The sequence below is a fragment of the Colossoma macropomum genome, unplaced genomic scaffold, assembly GCF_904425465.1.
Source record: "Colossoma macropomum unplaced genomic scaffold, Colossoma_macropomum, whole genome shotgun sequence".
NCBI lineage: Eukaryota > Metazoa > Chordata > Actinopteri > Characiformes > Serrasalmidae > Colossoma > Colossoma macropomum.
In genome coordinates, this window is record NW_023494787.1 from 45,695,936 (window position 1) to 45,715,586 (window position 19,651).

At 39.0% G+C, this 19,651-nt stretch overlaps 1 protein-coding gene across 3 annotated transcripts in view; it reads left to right on the top strand.

The window, feature by feature from the left end:
• The first annotated feature begins 996 nt into the window (after positions 1-996).
• The window catches only part of snx13 (sorting nexin 13), a 58,170-nt gene continuing 39,515 nt past the window's right edge, over positions 997-19,651 (top strand). For 2 of the 3 annotated variants that reach the window (XM_036567556.1, XM_036567557.1), the window contains exon 1: positions 997-1,271. In XM_036567556.1, the coding sequence (XP_036423449.1) occupies positions 1,137-1,271 (135 nt within the window). In that variant the 5' untranslated portion in view covers positions 997-1,136. Of the gene's footprint in view, positions 1,272-3,518; positions 3,669-19,651 lie in introns of those variants that run through there. The other variant, XM_036567559.1, reaches the window with a different exon arrangement.

Here is a 19,651-nt window from a genome sequence, read left to right on the forward strand (position 1 = left end):
ACAACCTGACCCCATTGATGCTGATGCTGCTGCATGAACTAAACTAATCAAATTAATCATTTGCTCCACCTGTTTTCCCCGTTTTTGTACTAACAATGTTTTACTATCCGGTGTCGACCAGAGGAGGATGGGTTCCCCTTCTGAGTCTTGGTTACTCTCAAGGTTTCTTCCTGTTTCTCTTACGGAGTTTTTCCTTGCCACTGTCGCCTCTGGCGACGCTCATGGGGGCTCGGACCCGGATTTCTTTCTGTAATGCTGATTTCCTTGTAAAGCTGCTTTGTGACAACACCTGTTGTAAAAAGCGCTATATAAATAAACTTACTTACTTACTACTTACTTAACAGCATTCAGCTTTGTTTAGTGTTCCAGTGTGGAGCTGCCTCTCCAAAAGCAGCTCAAACTGAGCTGTGATGCTGTGTTTGAAAGCTCCTGAATGAGGCAGAGAAGCTTTCCGTTCTCCTATCGCTTTTCCGCCGTTTGTCGTTTTGTGAGAAGCAAAGAACCTTTTGACAGAAATTCTGCCCATTTTTTCACAGTGTGAGTGACTTGGTGAATTTTTTTTAAATCATGTTGCATCCAGAGTGTACAATTTTAATGCAAAAATATCACGTCCAAATATTTTGCCTTTTTGTGTTGTTTATGCGCGTCATGCTCAGTGTCTACCTGCCTTGACAGTAATAAAAACAGCCTGTGTAATTCTAAGGGTTGAAGAGAGGCTGGAAAGTAACAACAAATAATGACCATCTTTGGTACATAAAATCGCTCAAATGTTATAACTGGACCTCAAGGGAAAAAGCAAAAATACCACATAAATCTGGAATATGGGCTCTTTCATATTCCCTCCTCTGATGTCTTATGGGAAGCTGCATTTAGCTTGAGCCTTTGTGCACTGATGTCCCTGCTGCCTGGGGCTGTAAACCAGCAAAGGGTTCAAAGTCCTCTTTACCGTGTGATAGGTAATGTCATGTGCAAGGTTGTGTCCCAGTCAAACCGGAATCTCTAGGCGTCTCTCTTCTGTGTTGCGGTGTCAACATGATGCTTTGTTCTCCGAAAGCTTAATTAAGCACTATGCTTATGTCTTTACATGAGACACTTTGCACAGGGCAGACGAAACATGAGCAGCCAGTGTGACTGATATGCTCGGCTTGTGTACAATGGGGAACCTGGTCACAGTGACCTCCTACAGAGCCTCAGACGGAGCCTGGGATTATGTTTACCTGCACCCGTGTCTGCAGTGTGACCCGGCTGGGGCTTTGCTCAATCTGAAACAGGTATCTGTCTGTGCGCTACGCTCTTCTCACTTCATGTATGGCTAATAATGGAGGATTACAAGGGGACACAGTTAATTAAGGGCCTTTTTTGTGTTCTCGAACATGCAATAAGTTCTTTAACCAGAATTTATAGCATGATGTGGTAGTTTGGCTCCTTGATCTTTGGATAATATTGACAAATACTGACATATCGACTTCAGTTCAGTAACACTGAGATTAATAACTGATCATCACATTGATTTATCAGTCTACTCAGGCTTTAGCAGAGCTCAGTAACACTGAGATTAATAGCTGATCATGTATGTATCGGTTTAACCTGGAGTTTTGACAACACAGATTTTGAACAAGCTTTGATGGTGTTTCTATTAATGATAGTATTTTTTTATTAAGTGGATAAATATTCTAAAGATATTCTCCAAAACATGTAAAAAGTTACTGTATTCTGAATACTGACTGTTCAAAATAACACATAAACATGAACTGAATGAAAATGATTTTTGGAAGGCACACATTCACACATCTTAATTCAGTAGGCTGTGAATGACCACATGTTCTGTTTTGTAATCTCACGCTTAGTTTTCATATAGATCCGTGAAGTACAGCTGTCACCTGCTGATTTGAGATATAACAAATCTAAAAATTAAATATTAACACATTTGCAGAGCTACCTAGCACCTAGTTATGTTTACTCAGCTACGTGTACTACTCAGTACTTACATATTCCACTTTTTTTTACTTTCAGTGTAAATTAATCATTAACATGTAAACAAAGTTATTCAGAGTTGTTTGAAGTGAAATGTTTCATTTACCAAGCAACCAAGCCAGAATTGTTCACAGCGGTGGTGATAGGAACCAAACGTCTGAAGTGTTTATGCCGCTAAAGATTCCCTCACAAAAAGTTTTTTGACAAAATGGATGCAAATACATTGTCTGAGACTACTTATTTCAGATTTACCTCTCTTTTACCATTATGAACTTTACATATAAAACTCAGAAAACAAATTCAGGTATTTTTGGATAGTAAATGAGTCTAATTGCACTGTAGACATTGCACCATCTGGTTCCCATCACCAACACTGTATGGAAATATATGCAGTATATGTGTATATACTGCAGCATACATTTATGCTTTTGTTTTGTTTTAAGGAAAGCTTCTTCTACTTCTGTTTTACATCAGCTGTTTCATTAAAGTAACTCATTTTAGTGAGCCTGTGTTTAGGCTACTCTCACCACCTATGTGAATTATAGAAGCCCATTCCTGCCATTTAAAACAAAAAAATCCAGCATCTAATTATTATTGTATTTGTTATTTAGTGAATTGCTATTCCTTAATGTTGCAATTCGCTTAATAACAAAAAAGTCATTATTTTGAAAGAATACTTCATTATTTGAGACACTAGGTCAGTATTTTCTCTTTATTTTAAGAAACATGCTCAGTATTTTTGGAAAGCGTTTGTTATTTTAAGATGCTTTCTCGTTATTTTGAGATGCTTTAAGCTTTTGAGATGAGAACAAAAACACAAATATATATATAAAAACATGAATAACTGAAAGTTTCCCAAAATAATAAGAACATTTCTCAAAATAATGAGAAAGCATCTTAGAAGAACGAGAAAGTTTCACAGACTAAAGAGATCATTTCCTAAACCAGGGAAAGCATCTTAAAATTATGAGCTTGTATCTCAAAACAATGACTGAATATCTCAAATTAATGAGCTTCTGTCTCAAAATAATGACTGAATATCCAAATTAATGAGCTTGTATCTAAAAATAAAGACTGAATATCTCAATTCAATGAGATTGTATCTCAAAATAATGACTGAATATCTCAAATCAATGAGATGGTATCTCAAAATAATGACTTAATATCTCAATACAATGCTTTATCATCTGATATGAATGAGATAGTATCTAAAATAATGATTCAGTATCTGGAACTAATGGCATAGCAATTCACTTAAGAATGAAAAAAATGAGGAGCTGGATTATTATTATTATTATTATTACTATTACTATTATTATTATTATTATTATTATTATTGCTATAGGAGGCGGGAATGGTTTTCCACAGTGAATCTGTACAGACAGGTACTAAATTAATTTTACGGTTTGCTTATGTTGTCATGTTTTGAATTGAATCAGTTTTGAGATTGTCCAGTCCACGCCCACAATTACAAACGTCACTTCGCTACGACCAATCACAGCTTAACATCCGCAGGCGGTGGGAGGGGCGTCGTCGGACGTAAACCTCGCAATATGGCGACTCTCCGGAGAGAGTGCGGAGTGTGGAAAGCTGTCCGCTTTTAAAGCAGAGCCGCGCGTCGTTACAACTCGCACAATGCGTTGGGGTTAACCTGCGCGACCCCTTCCCCGACGTTTGGAACAATGTTCGCGGAGGTAAGTGGGCGTCGGAGCCGCAGGCGAGCCGAAGTTTGCTTTCCGTTGTGTGGAATGAGGGCTGAAGTGGCTAGCCAGGTCGGCTAGTCGCCGTTAGCCTCCGAGCTGCCTCCCTTCCGAGCTGGCTGACAGGTAAACACGGGACACGGCGCGGCCAGGAGGGGCGACGAGAAGCATCTGCCCTCATGGGTGTGGGATTACGAGGCTTAAAAGCACGGGCTTAGCTCGTTACTGACGCTGACAACTTGTTCAAATTAGCTAGCTCGCTAGCCAGGCTTGGTTACGATTTGTAGAAATTTGGTGCTCAGACTTCCAGAGGTCTGTTTAAGGTGGAATGACCGCAGTTACTTCTCACAGTTTGGCTCTTTGAGGTGTGGAGAATGACGAGGCTGAAGTTGGCTTCCTATTCGCCAGCTTGTTGTTCGAATTTTCCCGTTCCACCTTAAATGGTTCAGTGGAATATCAACTGCTGCACCATTTAAGGTGGAACGCGAAAGAATTCAAATAAGAAGCTGACTTGAGCTTCGTTGCTCTGGTCTGTTTAAGGTGGGATGACTGCAGTTAACGTTACTCCTCACAGTTTGGCGTTTTGAGGTGTGGAGAATGTCAGAATGGGAGTTGTGGACGGTCTGCGACGTGGCATCTCACCGAAAAGGGGTGAAACGCATTGTTTGCATGCATTGCATGTATATTTGTTTTCCAAACTGTGTTTGGCTGGCTAGCTAACCGGCCACATACCATTTGAAACGGTTAAATAGTCTGGCGAAACGTTGAAGATGAATGAAAGAGACTAGGACAAACAGTCTATCTGACAGCCTGATAGTGATAACATCACTGTGCAAACTATGAGGCTGACAACCTCACTGTACATGACAGTGAAATCCTCTTTAGCTAGTGCTGCTCTACCAGGCTGGAAGATTTTCCACACGTGTGACTAAGGTGACTAGGGCATGGCAGTTGGATGCAGAGATGATAACAGTTTTGTGAACCTGCATATGGATTTAGCTTTACTTAGGTATGACCTATATGACCATGCATGGACTTTCTAGGCCATATCAGTTGACCACAATTTGAAGAAATGGTTTAGTGAGACATCAGATTTACACACTTTACACCTGATGTAGTCGGTCAGCCATGACATATTTGCTTCTTTACTTTAGAACTGGGTCAGCGAGCCCAACCATGCTAATAAACACTAGAGCTCAATAGTCACCCAAATAGCTTCTGTGAAAATACATCCCTAAAACTTCTCTCAACCCACTCAAACCACATCTAGGTCTTCATCAAGATCACGCAGACTTGCCCGATGTGGTTTAGGACAAAGCATGTCTTACAGTGAGCTATAAAAATAAACAAAACTGCAAGCAGCCACTTTAGCTTTACTTAGATATGACCTGTATGACCCTGTGTAGACTTACAAGGCCATACCGGTTGATTGCAATTTAAAGGAATACTTTGGTGAGAAATCAGATTTACATACTTTTCCCCTTACCCTGATACAGTCGAGTGTCCAAGCCATGTTTGCTTCTTTAAAACTGGGGCAGCGAGCCTTACCATTGCTAATAAACACTAGCGCTCAATAGTTTCTGTAAAAATGCATCCTAAACTTCTCTCAACCCACTCAAACCACATCTAGGTCTTTATCAAGATTGCATAGACTTGCTGATGTGGTTTAGGACAAAGCATGTCTTACTGTGAGCTATAAAAATAAACAAAACAGTGAGCAGCCACTTTAGACAGCAGGGTCTGTGTTTATAAACCACACTCACGAGTAAAAGTGCGATCTAAATCAGTATATGTGACATTAACCATCATAAATATGGAAGAACCTGATCCAAGATTGTTTTTTATTGCTCACAGTAAGTCATACTGTGCTGTAAGTCAAACCAGCAAGTCTGTGTGACCCTAATGAAGACGTGGATGCAGTTTGAGCAGATTGAGAGAAGTTTTGGGAATGTATTTTTACAGAAACAGTTACGGTAACTATTGTTGTGGTCACTATTTTTGCAGCTTGCAGATCCTGTTGTTTTGGACTTGCATTCTCTGAATGTGAAGCAACACTTGAATAAAACGAGAAACTTCTTGCAACGTGCAGTTTGTCCATGAAACTGATGAGTCACCTCGTACATTCAGACACAATCCCAAAAAACCATGCTCCTCTGATAGGTGTACTAACCCTAGCTCACTTACATGCACAGAGACCCTCTGAATGAGCTGGATGATCTAGTTGAAGGAGCTCTACATTTATAGAGCACCTATGAGCACTCATTACAGGTGCCAAAAGTGTGCATGCTCATCTTAATCCCATTATCCGCTCTTAATCGAAGCTTATGTTAGCGTGGGAGCAGTTGCTCATCAGGTGTGAAAAGAGACAAGTGCATTTACACCCTGATACCTAGCCGTTATGCAGCGTATCATATTCTGAACCCACTGATTAGTGGCATTAAGTGCTATCATTGTTGCGTATTTAGGTAGGATTGCTGGATTGTTAAGGTTCATTTACTGGTTGTTGAGCATTTAGGGTGAAATAATAGGTTTATCTGTTTTTAAAGAATAAAGCCTCTATGTTTTAGCAGAGATTTGCTCATTGCTTTCGCAAAGTGCTTCAAACAAGCATCTGTCATGGTTTGTTGAGTAGCGTATTATGATTCATGGATTAGATGGTAATGCTCTCAGGTCAGGATGGCCCTCAGAGTTAGGCAGAGTGACTCTGTTTAGCTCAAAGTGACCTCATATTGAAATAGTTTGTTTACTACACCAGGGGACTACAGCACTGTGCAAAAAAGGGCTGGGCAATATGGTGATATTTATCATTATTGTGATAAATTACATCACATTATGTCAGAATAAACATTTCTGAGCACATAAAAGATGTAGTCTGTACTTAAAGAACACTTTAGGTAATGAAACAACTTCATGTTTTATTAAAAAGAGCTTAATAAGGTCTGTTAATTGGATTTATTGGAAGGCAATATGTGAAATAGTTGAATAAAAATCACTGAATTCATAGTTTTTGACAGTATTATTTAAATGTGGCACCATTTTGTGGGTTCCAACTTACCAAAACCTCAGAAAAACTAAAATACAATGATGCAAATAGTGTGTTGAGAACATGTCTTAAAATATTGTGACACATTTCTATTCATACCAGCCACGCCTGAGACAAAAGTCTGAGAAACTGATGGCAGTGCCTGTGTATTAAAATGAAATACTTTCACAATACCGACCACAGTACTAACATCTTGATAAGTCTGTGGTCCACTTCTGTTTATTCATTTAAAAGGCCCATATCATGGAAAGAGTTTCATGTAGTTTACATACTCTGAAGTTTCAAAACACAGCATTCATCCTCAGTCTATATAAGCAAACTAAGCTGCAAAAATAACCTGTTTTGAATTCACTGTAATGTCACATGAGCTGTCACATTTACATATATCCACCTGTTCAGCTCCACCAATTTATGCTGATGTTACAGTGTTTCAGCATAAAATACTCATTGAATGAGGCACACTCCAGAGCAGCCAGTCAGAACAGAGCTCATTTACATGTATGTCTTAAAGACATGGTAACAAAACAAGCCTGTTTTTGTTCTAAGGGTTAAATAGAGGTTGAAAATGGTCATGTGAAATGAATTCTGACTGTTTTTGGCACAAAATATTCCACTTTTTCAAAGAAAAGAGTTTGATGTAGTGTACAATCATTGCTACAGTTTTAAAACACCTCCTCTTTACTCCCTGGTCTATACAGCCCATACATGGAAACTGAGCTGCAAAAACAGCACTTTGTGAAATGAATTGTTTCCATGATGTCACCAAAACCAACACATTTCTCTCCCTGTTCAGCCTGAGGCAGTTTAGCTCTGCCAGTTCATACTCAGGTTATAAAGAGTGTTTCCGACCAGGCTGCTTTTTGAATGAGGCAGCCAATCAGGACAGAGCTTTAAAGTCCAAAACAGACTGTGTAATTATAACTGTTTCTGGTGTGTGGAACCACAAAAACAACACAAGTGGACCACAGGGAGGAGAATTGAGTACATGGAAATGTAAACCTTTATGCCATGGTCGCTATTTTCTTTGCCGTGGTGGGGCAAAACTGCGATTATGCAAGGTGATTTTGGAGGGAATGTACTGTGACAGTCACAACAAAAGTTCACATCTCCAAAATAGTAGCTTTACAGGAAAGGGGAAGAATGACTTAGCTTTGAATTTAAGTTAATGGAAAAAACCTTTTTTTTACAGATCATTTTGGACCATTGTGTTGATCCTTTCTTCATGAATTTTTTACACAATGTAAACGAAGCAGAGCGAAATTGATTGCGTATTGCTTTTTCAAATAGCCGCATTCTTTCGCATTCAAGTGAATTGAAATTTTCACCAGGCAGATTTTGTTTAGGGATGCACTAATGTGGGAATCTTGGGCCGACGTCAATACGTAAACATTTATAAAATATAGAAACTGGGACTAAATCCACCTGGATTACCTTTTGAATTTAAGTTAATGGAACAAACTGTTTTTTACAAGTCATTTTGAACCATTTCTGTTGATCCTTTTTCACATAATGTAAAAATAACAATTTTCTAATTGCTGCGTCCTTTCCCATTCAAGAGAATTGGCTTTTTTGCCAGGCAGATTTTGTTTAGGGATGCGCTAATGTGGGCCGATGCTAATATCGAGTATTTTTTTATGCACATCTACCAACACTGATACATAAACATTTATAAAATCTAGAAACTTGGAGTAAATCCACTTGGATTAGCCTTACAGAGAAATATATAAAGTTTATTTTTGCAGTAAAATGAATAAAATACAGACAGTTTTGTATCATATACAGTATTGGCTAAACGTTCTGCTTTTCTAGAGTGCAGTAAGTACATCTTTAGATATTGGTTTGAATATCAGTTAGATCTAAACATCTGTCTGATGCTCACATGCAAATATAAAGTAAATATGTGCTGATATGGAAATGATTCACTGATTCGTAGCTTTGTGCATCCCTAATTTTTTGCACTTGTCTTACCAGAGCTTTAGGTAGTCTTTGGTCCAATCCCATTTCACTTCTCGGTCCTACCACTTTAGCCTTACCCCTCCGTTTTGCACGTTCACGCCTAGGGGTAGGGTGTCCTGGTTTTTGTTGATATAGAGGAGTAGGGTGAAGTGTTAGGGCTACATGGCCCTCCGAACGGAGGCTTTTCAGAGGTGCACTCCAACATGGTGTTGTGAGTAAAAAAGAAAAACCTGCAAGATGACTGCACAAACGATCAAAGAAACCCACAAATATGAGTGTTTTCTCCATTAAACATGACAATAACCACTGTATGATCTTAGTTTAATGTCGATTTAATGTATTATGGTCCTTTTCTTCATAACAAGCATGAAAAATTGCTAATAGTATGCTGATGTCTCTGTAGCTAGCCAGCTAACTTTCCTGTTCCACCTTAAATAGTCCATCAGTTTCGACGCCTGAAGCGCCAGAATGTAACTGCTGCTCCATTTAAGGTGGAACTGGAAAAGTTGAATGAGAAGATGGCGAATAGCTGAGTTTAGCTTCATATTACTGAAGAATTAGGGGTGGTCGGTGATAAATAATTGTCCCCTCCTCTTTGAAGGCATATGATTTCCCTAAATGTAACTGAAGCCCAGCAGTGAGGTTGCTAAACTTTACCCTCCTCTGCTGTCACTGCAGACTGGCAGGGTCGCCTACAGAGCAGCACCAGCAGCCTGTTAATTCAATAATGTTCTTTCTTATTTGAGGGTCCCATTTTGTAGGGGAATATTTCACCCACTATTCACTGTAACTCAGTTCCAAGCTCTTCTAATCAGAAGGCGTAGATGAGATGTGGATTATACAGGGCACTTTTTGCCCAGAGGTCAGTTGCAGAGCAGCCTTGGTGTAGAACAAGAGTGCAAGAGCGAGTAGGCCTAGCAGTGATAGTGAGAGGTTTTCCATTACCGATGCCAAAAACTGAGTAATCAGCAGTGGCTTGTTTAAAATAGTGCAAGTTTCTGCCTTTTCTCAAAATTTTGGAGTAAATTTTGTGACCTGAATTTAGCTCAGCCATAGCTGCAGTTATATGACGCTTTATTTAATCTGCACTCGCATTCCAGATGAAGAACTAAGAGTGTTTTGGCGCTTTACTGTCCATACACTGACCCTGCCAAGTGGTTCTGCTTCACCCCCACCACTGTAAGATGTGAGTGACGTGGGGATGTGTGCACAGAGTGCAGGTTAGGACTCGATCCAGCATGTCCAGAGAGGAAGCAACTGCAGTAATCAGCTTACGAGGTGTCTCTTAAGCATGATCTGCTCACACTGTGTCATCAGTGGTCACATTGCGCAGTTAATCAGGAATGCACTATAAAACTGCTGAGCGGACGGGCTGATGTTTTTTTTGTGTCTCCGTATCTCGCAGCCAGGCTGTAAAACTGAAGGGAAGACAGACCCTGTTGTTGAGGTGTCGTAATGGCACTGAGTCTTAGCTTAGTCTGCATTTTACCAACTGATATTGAGGTCATAGACAGAGTAGATGTACTATAATATAGGCTAGCCTATGAGAAAGCTGAGTCAGCATAATCTGTAATCACAGTGTGCTGTTATTGTGCTGTTGCTGTAACACTTGTAGCGTTTCTCGGTGAACCCCAATGTTTGTGGTGTGCTGAGGTCCAAAAAAGGCAAAACGATGTACAAATAAAGAACATATGTAGTTTTTAAAAGTCAATTTTATAACATTTTGCTATATGTTAATACTAAAATATATCAGAAATGCAGATTTGAGGTTGCGTGGTGTAATATAACTCCTCTACTCAGGTTCTCACTTATTGGGATTTCTTTTTGACATTGACGTATCTTGTTTTCATTCAAGACTGCTGTTATGTTTAATTGTTCTCACAGTCCACCTTCACCTCCTCCACCTCTCAGTTCCGTTCATCAAATAGGAAAAGAGCCAAAGAGATCATTTATGGTAAATAGGCTTATGCTATACATGTCATGCGCTTCCCCCAAAGAAACCGCTTCAAAGCTGCTAATGAGTGCAAACGTTTGTTCGTTTTTTCACTTTTCACAAGAGGCATGCATGAAATATTACCACAGTGGTCGTCATTTCCTGAAAACACAGCATTGCAGTAACACTCCTATTTAAATTTGACAGATATTTCAAACTGATATTTGATGGTGTTTTTGTTGTACTCCGGAAGAGCTTAAAGTTTAAGTGATGCTTAGCTACTGTGCTAAAATGTGTGCATGTGAATATTTATTTATTTATTTATTTATTTATTTATTTTGCATTTGTAACTCTATTAGGCAGGGCAAATGTATTTATATAGCACCTCAGACACAAGCTGTCATTCAAAGTGCTTTACAAATGTGAAAATTCAGAGTCAGGGTTGTTTAAAAAACAAAAAATTAAAGTAAATGCAAATAGAAAAACATAATTAATAACAACATTAAAACAGTTAAGAAATAGTCAAAATTAAAACATGATTAAAACATTGCATTTAAAGGGAGAAAATGCAGTGCAGCTCAGTCTGAACAGCCAGATCGGAATTCATTCGTTGACTTTTACGTCAGTCTAACTCGACATTCGTCATCAGTTCGTGCTGCTTAGACCTCGTAAACATTTGGGGTAATGTTTCTGTGCAAAAAATTAGAAGAGTCATATATTATACATTTAAAAGATAATCATTCAATTAAAAATCAAATTAGAAATTAGATTCGGGTAGTTAAATAAATTCAAAACTAAAAGTTAAATTAGGTTTTTAAAAAAGTGCCATTACAGAGAAGAAGGGGCTAGAAACGCTAACAGTGTTTAAACTGAGCTGAAAGCTTCTAAAACAGGAACATTTTGAGCCTGGATTTATGGGTGTCCAGTGTCGGGGCTCTTCTAATGCTGTCTGTCAGCCGGTTCCATTTAGGGGTGCGCAGTCTGACTAATTTTGATATTAGAGTATGTACAGGTATACAGTTAACCGCCAGGAAGGAAAAACACTGCAAATGAAATAAATAAATAAATAAATAAATAAATAATGTAGGTCTGTAGGCTTACGTTTTTTTAAATGACAGCACTGGTGTTGCAAAAATATAGTAGCACACAGAAAAACGTTATTCATAAAACATTACGTGGTTTTTCATGTTGGATGAGTAACGTAGGCTGCCACTTCAGATGAGCTGATAAGCTAACAGTTAACCAGGCTCACGTTGGATGTTGTTGAGGACTTGTTGTCTTCTACATGAGGCATTTTCTCATCAGTGAACAATGTACCAACATCTTATTTGTTATATAAATATATTTTCACTGTTTCTAGACTTAGCTAACATCAGCTAGAGTAGCAGGCATGGTTAGTGACGCAGCCATGCTGTTTCTGCCTTCTCAGTCATGTACTTAAAGGGGAATTACACAGACTTCAAAATTTCTGCATAATTCAGTTGTTGAAAGCGGTTTGATGCGAACTGTTCTTTTCTGTAGAAACTTGCTGACTCAGATTTCTTTACAGTGGTGCTGATAGGAACCAGGGGTCTCCATATCTACAACACAAATGTAGCCGTTTTATTTACTATCCAAACCCACCAGTGAACCTACATGTGTTTCTGAGTTTTTATATGTAATGTTATGAATGGTATAATAGACAAAAATCTGAAACAATATGTTTTCTTTAAGGACTGTTTTGTCTCACAATCCGCTGCACCGGCCTCTCCACCATGAATGGATATAAATATGTTTTAGACCAAAATCTTATCTCAGAACAGTTGTAAACAGCGTATTTGTCAGCTGCCAGCATAGATGTTATCAGTTCATGTAGTAACTTTCTGTGAGATACCTTTTAGAGGCTGCTTCACACATCTGGTTCTTATCTGCTGTGACCAATTCTGACGTAGTAGGTTTCTCTAGAACAAAGCATTTCACATCAAACCACGCTGAATCACTTTGTTTACATCTTTACAATTGAATTATGCAGAAAGTTTGAAAAACAGTGGAATTCCCCTTTAACAACACGTCCCTGGCAGCAAGCTCTGGTTCAGGCACTCGGATTAGCAAAGTATAACATACTTACGCACAGAAATGAGCAAAACTCTGGAGCCTGTGTCTTCTCGCAATGAAACATAATGAATACCCAAATAGTTCTTTCAGTATATTAATACTGACACCTCTAATGATCAACCAAGTACTCGACTACCTGTTCACATCCCTAAACCCAACAAATATATATTAGATTTCTGTTAATGTAAATTCAGGTCGTTGTAGTCCCACTTCTTACGCTTTATAAATGTGGACATCGGCCCACAAATTTCATATCTGTGAATCCTTAGTAAGTGCAATTTAGGCCTAAAGGTGTGCAGAGAATCTAAATGAAATGTGTACATAATTTGGTTGTAGTACAACAGAAACACTTAGGCTTTGTTCACACAGCAGGTAAAAGTGGCCCAAATCTGATGTTTTTCCTCATTTATGACACAGATATGTTATCTGTGTGGTAGTGTGAACAACAAAAAACACATGAATCTGACATTTTCCGTTCCAATTTGGGACACTTTGGCTACATTTACACAGCAGGTAAAAGTGGCCCAAATCTGATTTTGTTGTTTGGCAGTTTAGATTGTCTTTTAATTGTGATCTGTATGCGACATCAGTCTGAACAGATCAGCTCCCAAACTGACCCACATGCACAAAAAACTGCTTCGTGTGGCTCATGCAGAGGTAAACAATCACGACCAGCAAGGAACACCAGTTCCGCTCTTGCTTCATCTTGCTTATGAGGTCTCAGCAGCGCGGCATTATGACGAATGTGGAGTTGGATTGACGCAAAAGTCGCACAAATTCTGATCTGGCTGTTCAGACTGTGTCGCACTGCCGCAGATCGGATACGTATCAGGTTTCAGTACCACATATGAAAGCGTGTCAAATCGGAATTGAAAATGTCAGATTCAGTGTGGGTTTTATTTTATTTATTTATTTATTTATTTATTTTTTTGCGCTGTTCACACTGACACACATTCAACACATCTGTGTCACATATAAAGACAAAGATTTGGGCCACTTTTACCTGCTGTGTGAACGTAGCGTTTCATAGGTGGTACTGAAATCCGTTACATATCCAAGATGCAGCAGTGCGACTCAGTATGGACAGCCAGATCGGAATTCATGTGACTCTTTTACGTCAATCTCGTAAACTCGTCATTCGTCATCATTACGCGCTGCTGAGACCTCATAAACATTTGAGCCCCTACAAACAAAATTGAAAGACTTTTATCCAAACCGCTCTGTGTTTGAAGAGATTTAGAAAGAAATAGATGAACGCAGCTGTAGAAGAACGAGGCTGCAGTGTCAAAGAAAAGTTGTCTGAAAGCGAAGTTTAAAGAAACCACAAACGTGAGCCAAAGAATTGGCCTTCTTAGTAACTTGCCCCTTACATTGAGCGCGAAAGCATTCTGGGTGATGAGCCCAGCTGTCAGAAATTCTTATTAGCTACTGTGATGGTGGTGAAGATGAAGCTGAAACCTCTGGAAACGGCTGTTACTGTTGACTCCACTTTAATTGTTCACCTCTGGATGACCATGTCACGTGATGCCTTTGTGTGTGCCGGTCAGTTTAGGAACGTGATCTGCTCACACTAATGTCACATACTGGTCACATTTAAAAGATGTTGTGAACTGGCTAACAAAAAAAAAATTGTGGAGAAAATCAGATTGAGGCCACTTTTACCTGCTGTGTGAACACAGCAAAGCCTTATTCACAATTCCTAAAAAGAATCTGGAGACAGTACACACTGCAGGCCCCACACACCACCAAAAAACACACCCATACATTATGCATGTATCTTTCTATCATTTGGCAGTTATGTGATTGGGTGCTCACTGAAGTTTGGTGTTTACCTACCTGTTGTTTTGCCCACTGATGATCTGTGAGTGCACTGTATAAAAATAACCAACATAAAGGAAACATATTAGTTAAATTAGAGCATAAAAACAAAGAACTAGACCACAAATGCGTGAGCCTGAAGGAATATGAGAGTATCTACAAAGGTCAGACAGCTGAAAGCCATTTTGTAACATGTCTAAAATATTGTTTTGATCAATGTGTTTTTCTGCCGTTTGATTCACCAGCAATACCATTTAAGACTGTGGTCACATGCCCTGCATGACCATTTGATGCCAAACTCTGGTCTGCAGAATCTTGTAATCAGTAGTGAGTTTGTGTTCCGCGTTATCTTGTTTTCACTGGCTCTGACCCTGTATTGCAGCCGCGGGTGCTTTGCAGTCATTTGCATTATGATAAGAAGACTTCTGATAAATGTTCTCCTGACCATGCCGAAAAACTTGAGACTTGAGACCTGAGACAAGGGCATAACCAGAGCCTCAAGGCATCTAGACAGCCAGATCTTCATTAGACTTGGGTTTTTGTCTTTAAAGTCAGTTTTAATTAGGTAATGTGTCCTCATTCTTTGGCCTGAACTGTTCAGCCTATTGCGGGATAAATTTGTCAGGTTCTCTTAGGCCAAGGCTTTGTGCTCCCATGTGCTTTGTCTAGTTAAGTTTGCCTTGATACGGCGCAGGCCTTCCCTATCTGCCTGCTTTCTCCACTCATCTTGTTTAGAGCAGCATTATTTTAAAATTATACAGTGGTTGTTTAGACTGTGTCTATAATGCGTAAACCCTTGTATGAGATTAAGCCAGTTTTTTCCTAGTAGAGATGCACTGATGCACGAGTACATATTTTTAGTACTTACTGATAATGAGTCCAATAATATACCAAGTTAACCTACTTAGCATTAAGTAGTTGTTAGTGTAAATGAGTGCAGTGTAAGTTAAAAATGAAATAATTAAAATCTTGCTGGTTTTTAAATGAAATGCATTCGCTGGCAATGCTACGTTACCTTGGATCGAGTAATGTTGGAGTGGAGAAGAGTGGGCTTAGTCAGAAAAGCGCTTCTGTACAGCTGTAAGTAAAGCACGTTTTATAGTTTTGATGCTCCTCATCTCTCTTTCAACAACAGTCTCTGTAGCACAGCGACAGCCGGAATCCCATCCGAGGCTAACGTGTCCGAATTGCTTACATGTCTAGTTTTACCTGTTGTTGGAGTCTTTTGTTTGGCTGGTTGAGCTGTGGTTGAATGTCCTTTAAAGTCAGGCATGCACTGTGTGACTTTAGAAATGTTGTTCGTCGGTAACTCGCACTGTTCTTTTAGTAGACCGTCGTGTGCAGACAAAGCCTATGATTTATGTGCTCACGCTGTACGAAAACGCTGAGTCTGATTGACATGCAATGCGAAACGCCGCCTTTGCAGACAATTGTTTAGGGATGGTTTCAAATAAGTGCGTTAAAAGTCATGCTGAAAAATTGAGCTATAGCAGCACTGCTGACTTGTGCTACACTGTGCACTGAAGCTAAAACTAGGCAGTGATGTTCCCAGTAAGACAATATGGTCTTCCAACAGCCTATTTTCCAAAAAAATACAGTAATAATGTTTATTCTAAACAGAGTAAATTCGGCTTATACAGAGTTTGGTAGCAAATGTTGACTTTTTCGCCTCTGTTTTGCTAGCCTACATGTCTCCAGTCCCACTGGGGAAGTGTGTGTGTGTGTGTGTGTGTGTGTCGCACAGTGTATGCCTGGTGGGAATGTACCAATGCTGAATGTTTAAAGTGATCAGCAACTTTGTGTCCGACTGTCACTTTGCTGTGTAGTCAGAGCCTTGTTCACTATGTTTGTTCATTAGTGTGGCAGCATACATTTGGCTTACATCACGCAGTATCAGCTGGTATCTCAGTGTTGGTAGTGGGGAATTTTTATGAGTACAAGTAAATGAGCACAGTATCGGACTGATACCAGATACCAGTCTTAATATCGATGCATCCCTAGTTTGTAGACTTGTAGATTGTCGCCTGTTTACATACAGAGAGCAGTTTTAGTCGCAAAGGCTTTATTTTTACTGCAGCTTCTCTCTGTCAGTGGTCTTTGAAAGATTCTCCTGTCTCGACGTAATAAACCGTGCTGTCTGACTCCTGACTCCCACCCAGGGAGTCTAGGAAGAGATCAAACTTCCATGAAACATTTCTGCAAGAAGCCTGTGACAGGGCAGTTGTGTGAAGAGAAGATGAATGGAGCAGAGTGTGCTGCAGCATGGGAATTTAGCTGATAAAAAACTTTATCGAACTTCTTCGTTTTGCAGGGTGAGTCACTCCTTTCAAACCCGGTTTGAAGCTCCAAGATGAAGAAGTCGTGCTGCTTCTTCTGAGTGGGCCACATCTTGAAATCATTAAAAGTAGAAGTCAGAAACAGCTCTGTCTGCAGGGAAGCCGTGCTCCAGGAACCTGACTAGATGTCCTCGGATTGCTTTTCTTTCAGCTGGAGATGGCACAGTACCACTTTTACTTTTCCAACACAGATTCATTCTTTTCTTTCTCCAACATCTGATCTCACATTTTCAGTTGGTATTGTACAGTACTGGGTATCGGATGGTGCTGGGGTTGCTGTATAGAAAATTGTTCACAAAGTTTATCCTATCCTGTCGTTAAAAGGTCAAGAATTTTAATATTTTTGGAAACAGAAGCAAGTAAATGAGAGACGCTTTCCGCATTGTTTCCTTTTGTTTTGTTTGCTTTTGTTTTGAATCGCCTGCACCCACATGGCTAAAACAATGGTCTGTGATTGGTCAGTTTCCATGTTATGAATAAATATTTGTCTTAAGAATAAATGTTTCAGTAAGTAATCTGATTGCATTTAAATTTTGAGTTCATTGAACTTAAAAATTACCTTAAAAAATAAGTAAATGAAATAAAATAAATAAATAAATCAATAATAACAGAATGCGGAACAGATTTTTGTCCTGTCAACTTATGATTCAAGTTCAAGAAGAAGTTAAACCTAAAATTTTTAAGGCAACCAGGTGGACAGGGGTTTCCACACTAATAAAGTATTTTGAGTTTTGTGTTCAGAAGAAATAAAATGCTTTCTGTATTCACCTCCTGCATATTCACTACTCTTATTTTCTTTTTCTTTTTTCCCAGGGTCGACTAATCTATGCTATCTTTAATTGGTGCCATCTCCACGTTCAGCTTTATCGTTCCCAAATATCTAGTGTCCACTCCACTGTGCTCTCTCGCTTGCTCTTCGAAAGGGAGTCTTCAAATGAAATGCTGATGTATTTTACATGTGACCTGTTCTGTAAAGCTCCAGGCAGTGAGACCAGACCAGTGACCCAGAGCCATTGTCTTATCTAACCTTTGTGTAGCGTACTGACTTTTCTGGCATGTTTGAGTGCTCGGGGCTGGTCCTCTGACAGCCTCACCCACATAGTGCTCGTAATGCGTTTGCCTTCTCCACTAATAATAACCATACATTATGGCTATTGTGTAAGAGAAATTCCTCGAGAATGTTTTGACACATCCTGGCGTTAGCTTGAACAGCTGAGTCATTCCTCTGCCCAGCCGGTTTTTGGTCAATAGTAAAAAAAACATGCTGTAACTGTAGTGAAAGTCTTACTGGAGCACCGGCCTTCAGAGCCCTGAACCATCTCCATGTCAGCACCCAGTATGGTGTTATCTAGGATACATCTACTCTCTTGACATCTTGTAGAGATGATTTATTAATACGTCGTCTTTGCCGTCGTCTGATTTGAGCTTTCTTGTTCCAAGGTTACCTCAGCCATTCCTAGAACTATGACTTTATCTCTGTCTCTGCTGCAGTTTCAGTGAAATGTTTACTCTCTTTCTTGCTCAAATGCCTGTCAGCACACAACCCCTCTTCCTGTCTGGTAGGTTCAGTACTTGGAATCAGTGTTACTCACTTGCCGACAGCAGATCTTTTCAAATCTTCATGGGAACTGAAGTGGTCTGGGCTGTTTTGGTACTGTTTTGTTTTCATAATGAGCAGATATATGCAAGTGATTAGGGATGAGAGGAAAAATTCATGCCATGATATCAGACCAAAATCTTGTGTTTTGGCATTTTTAAAATGCAGTAAAATTGTTTAAAGAAGACAAAGGTTTGATCACCCTGGTCGATTTACATGCTTTGTTGATTTGCTAAGTGAAAATTACTTCACATCCTCTACAGAGAACACTTAAATAGTGAATTTTTCTGCAAATTCTGGTGCATAATTTCTATTTATTTGTTGAGTTTAAAGTATTGGGGGAAAAAAATAAAATGTAGATTGCGACACTACTTTTGTACAGAACATTTTTTTAATTTTTTATATATATTTTTAAATTCAGCAAATAAACAGTAGTTGTGCATTAAAATGTGCAAAAACAGTTACTTATTTTTACCTACACTGTTAGAAATAAAGGGTCTGTGCAGGAACATTTTCTGTTCATCAAAGTACAAACAATGTAAATGTTCCCTCAAATATACAACAGTGGTTTAAAGGACTAATTGTGTAGCTTAAATAAGTTTTTTCCATTTGAAAAGTACATATTTGTACCTTTTTATAAGCTAATGTTTTAAAACAGCACAATAAAATAAAAACACTGGAGACGAGACGGGGTGTGTGGAGTCAATACAGCTCAAAGTATCATTTTTGTCCCACACCAATGACGAGGGGTGCTGCCCCAGTGACGTGTTGTACTTTTTTTTTTCTGAGAGTGTAGAAAAATCAACAAAATGTTTTTTGACCAGAGTGCCTAAACTTTTGCATGCTACTGTATTTTGATTTATAGCTCTCTGTGCTCATTTAAAGACAACTATGAAGAGTTTAAAACATATAATACCTTAATTCAGTCTTTATTTGATGTATTTTATATTTTGGTTTTTTTTGTTTTTTTTCAATGTTTCAGTGTTCAGAACATAAATAGAAGTTGTCTACTAAAATTAGCAGGAAAATGACACATTTAAGTTTGTTCCTTGTCGAGGATGTTTTCACTTAGAAAATCAACAGAACATGCAATCTAACCTGGGATGTCCAAGTCTTTACATATGACTGTATATTGAAACTAGGCTGCAAAAACTGCCCACTTTGAAATGTTCTGTGATTTCACAAAGCCCAACACTTTTA